General features: G+C 37.2%; 1 protein-coding gene across 1 annotated transcript in view; it reads right to left on the bottom strand.

The window, feature by feature from the left end:
- TMC1 (transmembrane channel like 1) overlaps positions 1–7,569 on the bottom strand; it is an 87,423-nt gene extending 79,854 nt beyond the window's left edge. The window contains exons 1-3 of the mRNA XM_064176341.1: positions 7,536–7,569; positions 1,152–1,214; positions 607–976 (exon numbers count right to left, since the gene is read on the bottom strand). Of these exons, the coding sequence (XP_064032411.1) occupies positions 607–976; positions 1,152–1,214; positions 7,536–7,569 (467 nt within the window). The remainder of the gene's footprint in view (positions 1–606; positions 977–1,151; positions 1,215–7,535) is intronic.
- Positions 7,570–11,231: the final 3,662 nt, after the last annotated feature.

The raw sequence follows: 11,231 nt of genomic DNA on the forward strand, positions 1-11,231 counted from the left end.
TTAAATAAAAGCTGGGTCAAAACAGGAACATGATCTTGTAGCAAATGTCAAGATTTTATTTCTGCACTGGAAATTAGCTTGCCTTTTTTTTTTTTTTTTTTTTTTTTAGGATTATCAACTTGGAGTTTGGGAGAATTTAATTTTGAGGAAATTAAAAAGCAGGAACGATCTCACCTGTTATCACCTCCCTCTCTCTTTGCTCCCCTCCACTATTATTATCTCTCCATTTCTCTAGAGAACAGCTTGTAATCTTAGGATATTTGACTACAATTAGGGTGACATTGGCTTGAGTTCCCATTTTTCCTAAGCAGATTTGATCTAAATTTTCAGGATATCAGTTAGCCTAGAGGGGCTTGGCTGGCCATTTCCTGAGGTCCTACCCCTGACCTGAGACAATTCTTGACTTTATTCCACCAAAGTGGATAGAGCCTTGCGGAAAGTTTCCACTTCACTCAGCGAGCATTTCTTCACTGCAGGAAAAAAATATTTGTCCAATTATGTTTGTCCTGTAATGACTAAGGAAGTTATACTGACTCAGTATTTCACAGCTATAAAATAAAGTAGGTTTTATGTAATATAACAAAGGTTAAAAAAAAAAAAAATTACCCAGATCCTGATTTCTTTTTCTCTTTTTTCTTCTTATTGGCTTTCTCTTTTTTTCCTTTCTTATCAGCCTTTTTGTCCTGTTTCTTATCACTTTTGCCTTTGACACTTTTACCCCCTTTCTCATCTTCCACTTCTTCACCATCTTCTTTAGATTTCTGATTTTCTTGATTCTTCCTGGCTTTTGCAGGTTCTCCATCAGACTCATCACCCTCACTTCCTGCTACTCGTCCCCGTCCTCTGCGGTTTCTATGTCTGCGGTTCCCAGCTTTTCCTGTCTCATCTTCATCATCCTCATCTTCCTCATCACCACGCCTGGCTCTCCCTCTGGCACGTCCCCTTCTGGTTCTCGGTGCTCTCTTCTTTCCTTTATCTGTGATGGAGAAAAACAAACAAACAAACAAAAACCACACAAAAAAAAAAAAAAAAAAAAAGAAAGAAAGAAACAAGATGGCAATATGTTAGAAAGAGACCTTTTCTTCTCCTTTACTCTTGTAGTTGATCAGAAAACTTCCGAGGGTGGCCTCAAGGTAATCCACAGTACTGACCAGTTCCTTTGACATTTTCTTCATTCTCAGCTGCACTGCCTTCATTGTCAACATCACTGCCACCTGTGGAGTGAAAACAAAGATCAGTGCATGTGAAGTGTAGATCAGACACTAGGAATGCAGAGTTTTTAAAACATGTTTAGCAAACTCCTTCATTTTACTGCCTTATACCATTTCACAAACCCAGCTTTTTGGACCATGGTAAACAGCCTTAAAGAAATAAGATGAAGACAGAAAAAGTCATTATACTTTACTTCAGCACCTGAATAAGTAAACCCCAAAGTGATACCGTTAAGAACTTGCTCTCATGGAAGAAAGATGTAGGACAGGAGGACCCTCAAAATGATGATAGCAATATCACACAATCTGGGGACAAGAATAAGGAAAATTAAATATTTTTTTAGACAATTCTCACTTTTCTTAAACATATGAAAATAAACACTGGCAGAGATTAAAGAATATTAAAATAATAATTTTCTGTGGAGATGGAAGCTTCAGAGCTGCTGCAGAACTGAAGTATGCAGGACCAGGAGAAAGAAAAGACTTAACTTTCCATCCACAGAGCAAATCTCAAAGCATAGAGACAGAATTTGACCCAGCTTGGTTGTATGCTGTGTCACAGTCCTCTTCTAATACTCACAAGACAGAAAGATATTGGAGACTCTAGAGATAGAGTAGTCTTGCAAAAGTGAGTAGTATTTCTGATCAGAAACATCTTTGTTTTGGAGTGGAATCTCTCAGTTAAGTTTTTTCAGTCTCAGTGAGTTCAATAAGTGCTCGAATAAGAAACTTCTGCCCACCAAAAATCAGGAAAGTATCCAATTCATTTTTCTGATACACTTTGAAACTGAGATCCTGCACATGCAAAGAAGCAAAAACACTCCTCATGCATATGCACTATATTCATCATAACATTTAATTAATACACTCCTTGCAAATGCTGCCAGTCCAGGTCAGTCCTGAAATTGCTAGTGGTATTCACCAGCAATGTTTCTTCGGAAGCAATCCAACTAATACCTGTGAAGCCAGGAAGTAATAAGCTCTCTGACCTTGTACACGTGGGGCAGAGTGGAATATATAAAAACACACGGCCGTAGGAGATTAATGAGCACACTAAGAAATATTACTATGAATGGAAATAGGCAACTGTTATTCTGCTGCTATATACCATTGTCATTTCAGATAAACGTTGTCTAACTTCCTCTCTATACGTACAGAACAAGCGACATGTCGTGGTCCCTGTAGTTGCATTTTTCAAAAGAGAGTGCAGTTTCTTCATTCTTCACTTATCTGTAATATTTTCTTTTTTTTTTTCTTTGTATTCTTTCTCCACCCACACCCTAGTTTCTCACTTTATTTTATAAATATTGTTAAGCCACTAAGAGACTTATCCAAAATTTATACACAAATCCACTTATTTGGAAGCTGCTGTAGCCAAATTATTCTAACAGGTACATCTTAAGTTTACCTGGTATCAAAAACAGCAGTAAGATATGTAGGAATCTAAGGTCTTGTTTCACTGTGTGCAGTAATGCACAACTCTTGAAACATCTGTTAAATTCTAGATAATAAGAGTTTACCCATTACATCATAAAATATTCAATTGTAATTACCTTTTCTGTTATTTCCACAGCATATACACAGTCACTTGTTAAGGTTATGCAAAAATATAACTTGATATCATCAGTGGCATGTGAAAATGAGTGCTTCTTTGTCCTGTCTGGGCATATGCCTTCTGTTGATGAGAGTAATAGGATCTCTATTTGACAAAGATCATTATGTTGCTTTTGAAAGTTTGCAAAGATGTAGACAGACACTTATAAAGAGATTCTTTACACTCAACAATAGGGCATGGTCTTTCATTGCAACTACTACTTTTGTTAATCTCCTCCAGCCAAGCATAAATTCCCAGGGAAGCACTTTAAAAGTATAAGATTGGACTCACTGATGATTCTAATGAGCCTATACAACAAGCAAATGGCTGGAGGTTTATCCTATATACTGAAAATATTGCTTCAGAAGCAATCCAGCTAACACTTGAGAAGCCAGGAGGGAATAAGCTCTCTTGAGGTATCTGTGCTTTGAAGTATAGTTTCATAGAAGGTGCATCCTCCTGGAGCTGATTCATATTGACATAACTATGAAAGTGACAAAGGATTATGCAATACAGAAGCTTAATCAGGGTAGAAGGTGGCTGTGGGGTTTAATTAATTCCAATAACACAGGGATAACAAATGTCCTAGTCTAAATCCAACATTTCAGATAGATATACTGAAGTATTAAACTAATTAACAGATTTTGGGCTGTTTATGGTAAATAGCAGGAGCACTGCTAGGGATAAATGTATCCAAAGAGTGACTCCTCTGTGATTATGTCCTTATTCTTCATTGGAATGCTCAGAAATATGAGTGGTAAAGAAGGATTTTTAAAACAAATGAAGAAAAAACATAAAATCAAATAGAAGTATACAATGCCACAAAACAGGCCTAGAAAGCATTACCAGTGATTACAAGGAATCATGTAGATATAAGATTAGTGAGTAGTATGGACATACTCAACAAGCACAAACACAGCTTCAAAAGTTATTTCTCAAAAAAATTAGAACTAATACTCCAAAAGGAACTTTAGAAAATTCCTTCCTCCAAAGCCTCGCCGACACACAGGGACAAAACATGTGAAGGGGAGGAATGTTGCAAATTTGTCCTAATTCTGGTATATCCACAAACTAACACATCTCTCCCAGGACTTGAGGTGTGATGCAGAAAGTGTTGTACTAGAATTTATTTTTTTTAATAGCTGGAAGCCAAAGGGAACTCTCTGATCCTCCAGTTTCCTCACACTACTTTATGTCATGATCTGTGGTACTATCTGAGGAGTCTTAACCACAGTTTGGTGAGAGCTTGCTGGCCTGATTGAATTAGTCTCCTTCCATGTCTTGTGCACCACTGTCTCCTTCTCAGGGAAACTGAGTAATGTGAAGAAGCTATCATTTTACCTGAAGTTTTATTTATGTTTTAGACTATAGCCATTAATGAGCCAACAAGACTAAATGCAATGCAAGACTGTATTAGACAACAAATATATGTAAAGTACTAGTCAAACAGTACGTGTCCACGCTATTCTTTCTGATCATGTAAATACAAATGTCTCACAACACTTCTGTAAGGATGGTTATCATTAGAAGCAGCAGTTGTGAAACACACCGGAAATAATATACCAAGATCTCACAGAAATTCTAGGGCAAGAATGAACAGATCAGACTTCTACATCAAAGATTCAAGACATCAACACTACAATCCCCAGACTCTTAATATTTTTCCAAACATTGGTGATAACAGATTTGCTCACTTTTGGGCAAAATAGAACTGGAATTGAAACACGGAAATTACAAAGAAAAAATTACATCTATAGAATAACCAGAATACTTAGTATTCAAGACCATGTTTGATTCTTCCTCTATATTTTTTTCCCAGTTAGTGTAGCATTTTTTCTTTCCAGTGGACTAAAATGGAAATCACAACCTCTCAAATATGTCCTGTCCAACAGCAGCTATGAATTTATGAAATAAAATAATAATTTCTGTCCAGTTACACTTCCACTAGTAAATACAGTGGTTATTTTTCTGTACTTGAACTGACAAGACTGTAAATATCAAAATATGAACACTATATATAATATAGCATCATAATCCACTAAAGTCTCAGATTTACTAGTCTTGATGTATATGCTGTGGCCTGCAGAATTCTACATCCACACAGTTTCCACAAGCTGCCTGAGGGGCAGTAATTTTTACACTCTTTGCAGATTGCCACTGGAGAGAATTTGTCCAACTAACTGTAGTCCAGTCAACATTTTTAAATTAGACATGGGTGCCACAATGAACAAATTGAACCCATTCCATTCACATCCATAAGCTGCTTGTTTGTTTTCCACTGGTAAGGAGAAATTACAAATGCTCTATGACAGAGACTAAGCTCATACTGATCAAACAGGAACTGCGGTTGTTATACTCATTACATTTTCCTCTTTCTAGTTTGCTTCTGGGCTGTGCTTGCACACCACAAAGTCTGAGTGTTGTCTCTCAGTCCATGGGTCAGGCAAAGTTCCTCTTCAATGATACATAAGTTTATTGCATTATTTCAGTATGAGAATTTAGGCCATATCTGCTTTTGCTCTTACAAAATCTACAGAAGGGAGAGGAAGAAGGTATTTAGTGAGAAACCACTTAGCATTCCAATACCATCAGGAAAGCACGATTGAAAGTTTACATGCCCCTGTCTTACAGTGTCTCCAGGCAATGGCCTAACAATACAGTGCTTTCTCCTTCACAAGACTAGAGATCTGACAATCTTGAGGGACCATTGGTTACTATGGTAAAACAACAAGCTGAAGACACATTTTTCTTGTCTCTTCAGCACACAGATGGCTTCATGGTGGGCAATTTTTCATTTTCATTGCAGTCTTACTGTAAGAATTAGGATTAGAATATTGTGTTCAATATACTCTTATTGTTACTCATCCACAATTCTGTGAAGAGAAGAACAAGCTATTGTGGAGATAATAGTTTATATTCAATTTCCAAATGTAGCATTCTTGGTGAATTTGAAGTCAGTTATATTTTTTGCTATCTCATGAGAAGTCATCACTTTTTTGGTTGATACCTACAGCTGACCAGTTCACCATATATTTTCTTTACTGTTTTTGGAAGATAGTAGGCATTCTCTATCAGATCTCCTTTAAATATCCACTCTGAAAATCTGCGTCCTAATCTGCTTTACCTATATGAGAAACATAGAACAAAGAATTCTCGTTCATGAATTTAGTCTGATGAACCACATATTTTCTACTACCATGGGCTTTGAAGAAGACATGCCACGAAACAAAAAGAATAGCCAAACCAGGGCTTCATTTGAGAAAAAGATATCAAAACCAAAACTGTACAGCCCTAGAGTGCAATTTTGCAATTATTGAGGTGGTCCATTCCTTGTAAGAGTATTTCTTACTTAGAGTAGACATCCAAATCTTTAAATCTTCTTAAGACTGAGTCTTGGATTTATTTGTATAATCTCATCTTCGAATATATTCATATCTGTCATTAAGGTAGTTTTATTTTATTATAAAATACATAGAGGTTAAATTTTCATGCAAAATGTGTCAGAGTAGTCATGATTCTGCGGACTGAAGATCTTAAACTTCTCCAGTTAGAAGATGTGTGGGTTTTGTTCACTATGGGAATGCTAATTTATGCACTTTGAATGAATAATAAAGTCTCTGAATCATAGTTTAGCTCCATTAGATATTTACAAGTATAAGGCAGATGCTTATGGTAAACTCAGAACCTTGATATTCTGATAGTTAGAAATGCTTGTAAAATATGTGCTCTATGATCATGTTATTTTGTTTCTTATTCATGTTAAAATTCTGTTGAAGTTCGGAAGTATTTCGCCTATGCTGCATTGATTTCTCTGCTTCTCTCATGTTAAAATGAGCTCCTTTAGCAGCCACTGCTTCAAAATCAAATTGGCCAGTAAAGGCATTTGAAAGAAAAATAATAAAAAAATAAGGTACTCAAGCAATAAAAGGGAAGAAAATAGGACATCTTCTGCCAAAATGCTAAGCAATCCCCACTGATATTTTCCATGGAATTTTAACCCATTTCATTACTACTGCACATTACAAGTGTGGATTAAAAATAGAGAAATTGTTGTTCAGTATTACCTGCCCTGGTACTCAGCAAGACCTGAAAAATTCTTTCAGAAATTACTCTAGAATAAAATCTCTGGTAATTTTCTTCCTTGCTGAAGATAAGAACTATCACGGCTGTTCCACATAAGAAAGATTCATATTTTGCAATGAGTAGTATTGCCCATAGAAACTGAAAGTGTGTCCTAAAGCAATAACTTTGTAGTTTGCCAGAATAAGCCCTTAGGCATTATTACTCTACCAAAATATTTTGTAGGTCCATAACAGTTCAGTATCAGTATATAAATACTGTTAATCTTATTTTGAAGAATGTTTGAAATTTCATATAGAATACTGAAAACAGTAAGAGGGCATTGCCTCAGACACTACAAAATACTATTGTTTATTTATTCTTTCCTGTAAACTACATATAGGCATAAGACAAGTAACAGGGATGTGGTTGCACTGTTAATTTACTAACAAGTGGAAAGCCACACTGCCCTGCTACAAGTACCCAACTTACATAGGAAAACTGCTTTCAAAAGCCAAGTAAAACACATTTATGAACAACAGGTAATGAAATGTAACAAAGTAGATTTTGTGTTAGAAAGAACAAGGAAAACAAAACAAAACAAAATTTGCACAGAGTTGAGTTACAAGCAAGATTAATATGATCTTAAGATTCGTGATTGTTGTAATTACCATTTCCGTTAGTGATGGTTTCGTGTTTAACCATAGTGGGTACTTCACAAGGCTCCTCCAGCTGCTGTCTGCATAAAGAAACTGTCTGAAGGTCGAGTGGTTCAAGATGAAATGTACCACATCAACATTGTCTTGTCAGTCACTGAACGAGTGGCGCTGGTGAAGTTTCACTGACTGAAATATAAGAAGATACTAATTTCCTAAGTGATTAATCTTTCATGGATGTTTAGTTTACTATTTAGGGTTGGCATGCTAGGGTCAGAAGAATGGAAGAAGTTGTTAAAAATCATTATTATTTCTGAAAAAATAAAAACCTTCTTCAATGTGCTTACTTGTGACTAACAGTGCTTAAATTATTAATTGCATTACTAAGCAATGCTCACATTTTTTCATGTGAGCACACTTAAGCATGTAGAGGACATTACATCGATTATTTTTTCCATATGAAATATAGATTTTATCTTAGGCATGTTTAAATTGCATAGCTTTGCAGCCTGACATTGATTTAAGACATCTCAGTAAAAAGAGTTGAAAGATTATGTATTTGCTGATTTATATTTGCATCTTCTTGCAGTTCTCTTAAGATGCCTTGCTTTTACCTTTATGTAGATATTGAATCCCAAATTTACCAGTTTTACCCTGATTTACCTTGTACCTACAACAGACAGGCTTAATAGTGAAACAAAGCATAAATTTAATTACCAAGAAAAGTCAGGATTGGAAGCAAAATATTTAAAACTCTTTGTTGCAAATACAACATTTTACAAATAAAACAACACAAAATTAATATCTCATCTGTATTTAAGCAGACAATTTCTTCAGTTTCCCTAGAACTCACCACCTGGAATTCATTCAATGAACTAGATTGAAAAAAAGAAATCAACATCTGCAGAATTATCACACTCTCTCACATGCTCCTCAGTAGTTTCTGGGTCCTCTTACTTGACTATTCAAGCCACTTATGTTTCTTTGGAGTTGTCATTCAGATGTCCGAAGGAAGTTTATATTGAAGCTGGATACTTTGCCTTCTTCATTTTTACATTTTAGTATTGGAGGGATCTTGGAAATGCTGACAAAGCATTTTGCCATGCATATTACTTAATCTAACTTGAAACTCAGTTTACATACAAAGAACATCCACTCATTTATCTCTGTTTTGCTCAGAACATTAATGCTCTGTGTTTCAAGTATTCCCAAAGAGACTAAGTCTACGTAAAAAATTACAAGAGTACCTATGCCTTTACAGAATCATAGAATTAATCTACTTTCATCTACAAAACATGTTTTCTGAACTAGTATTATTTCCTTTACTGTGTTCTCAAATTAGTCATTATGCAGCATTTTATATCCTATTCATTTATGTCCTTAGGAGGGACTTGTGTTGCAAGAAATATATACAAGGACACATTCATATCACCTCTGGAAACCCATAGATGCCTCATGTCTAAAAAGCCATGGCTTTAAGAACTCAGAAAAATTGCAGATTCACAGAATCAGTTAGGTTGGAAAAGACCTTCAAGACCGTCAAGTCCAACATATCACCCAACATTATCTAATCAACTCAACTATGGCACCAAGTGTAACATCCATTTTTTTAAACACCTCCAGGGATGGTGACTCTACCATCTCCCTGGGCAGCCTGTAGTAAAACCAGGATCATATCTTTGATGGAATGATCCAAGTTTTCATCAGAAATTTAAGTTATTATAGCTCCCTTTCATTTATTGGCCTCAGTGGAAGACAGCTGACTGAATAGGGACACTTCAGGGCTGTGTAGAGATGAAGTCAGGAAGGCCAAGGCACAGCTGAAACTGAACCTGGCAAGGGATGCAAAAAAAACAACAGAAAATATTCTGCAGGTATATCAGCCAGAAAGGAAAGGTTAAAGAAAGAATTATCCCTCTGATGAGTGAGGATGGAGAGCTGGTGTCAACAGATGAGAAGGAGACTGAAGTATTCAACATTTTTCCTCAGTCTTCACTGGCAATCTTGCTCTGTACTCCTTCCAAGTTTACAGACTACTACATCAGGACCAAAGCAATAAAGTCTCTCCTATTGTAAGGGAAGGTCAGGTTCAGGACCACCTGAGGAACCTGAACACAAATAAATCTATGGAACTTGATGAGATGCATGTAAGAATTTTGAAGGAATTGTCTGATGTGGTTGCAAAGCCACTCTCTATAACATCTGAAAAATCCTGGCAGTCAGGTGAATGCCTTGGTGTATTGGAAGTTAATAATTTGTTATGAATGTTAATTTCTGTATGAATGTATTTTTAATTAATATTCAAAACCAGGGAAAATTCCTTGAGATTCTTTGGATTTTTGGTTGATAGGAAGTAATTTCCTAGAATTAAACAGTTTAAATAATCAGAACTTGGAAAACAGTGTTGTGGAAGGCCTGTAGGCCGAAAAATAGGCTTGTTTATGCCTTACCCTGCCTAGACATGTTTTTCTGCCTAAACACATTAAATGGATAAAAGGGATACAATAGGCCTGGTGCCACAAAGTCTGGTCTGCCAGGACTCCTGATTGTAAACACGTTGTGTAAGCCCCCACACACCCAGCTCATGCTTCCCTGGTGTAAGCCCATGTGATTCCCATATTTGGGGAAAGTCAATTCCAACCTCCCTGCCATGGAGGATCACAGGATCACAGGGTGTTAGGGGTCCAGGCAAGTACATTTGCCTATTGTGGCAAGGTTTGGCTGGCTGCCAACCTGATTGATCATTCTAGTGGCCAAGGGGCCATTAATCTCATCCCACATTCAATAAATAGGGGTACACAGGTAAACAACATGCTCAGACCCTCATGCTCTGACCCACTTGCAGCGCAGGCTCCCCCTGCATAGCCCGGACTCCGTACATTGATTGCCTGCCTGCGTACTTTGTTGCAGAGTCACTTAAGCTTGCCTATATATATATGTGGAGCCCATAGTCTCCCAGTCAGCTGTGCACACTTGCACGACACCGTGTTATCAGGACCAGATCCTGTATTGCCTGCCTTTACCTATGGAGCACAATCTCACAAGACGCCGTGCACACCTTGCATGCCCGCTGCCTATCATCACCTGTTAAGCGCCATGATCGCTGAGTTACCAGAAAGCAGACTGTATTGTCTGCATGCTATCGGCCTGCTAGCCAATGTTGAGACCATGCTCAGACCACACGGCACCATCCTACTCGTGCACCTGAGGTCCTGCCTGCTAAGAATCCCTGGACAGAGCATCCAGAAGAAGCCAGCAGCACATAGGCAGAGATTGCATCCGTTGCTAGGAGAACAAGATCAGAGACTGTCATTTCCCCAGGAGCCGGGAAGATTCTCCTTTCCCCTGAAGCCGGGAGTATTCCAGCCTCAAAGTCCACGGACAAAGACTCCCCTGAAGTTTGGACACTTGCAATAGGCTGTGACATAGCCCTGGAGGGTGATTGATGATTAATCAGAATTGTAAGTGAATGATTTAATGCCTCTGTAATATCTATTGTCTCTGCCATAGAGAAGAATCTGTTTCCAGCCCACTCTGCTGGGCAAATAGTATATAAATGGTATTTGTCACAGGGAAAAATCCTCTCTCTCTTTATGGCTTGAACATTTGCTAGTTATTAATAAGTTACTGTAGATATTTATCCTAGAATGTTTTCATAACCGTGTAGAATCTTTTTAATATTAATATACAGTGGTTGGGAGTGGTGAGAGA

Source organism: Pogoniulus pusillus, chromosome Z, assembly GCF_015220805.1.
Source record: "Pogoniulus pusillus isolate bPogPus1 chromosome Z, bPogPus1.pri, whole genome shotgun sequence".
Taxonomy (NCBI): domain Eukaryota; kingdom Metazoa; phylum Chordata; class Aves; order Piciformes; family Lybiidae; genus Pogoniulus; species Pogoniulus pusillus.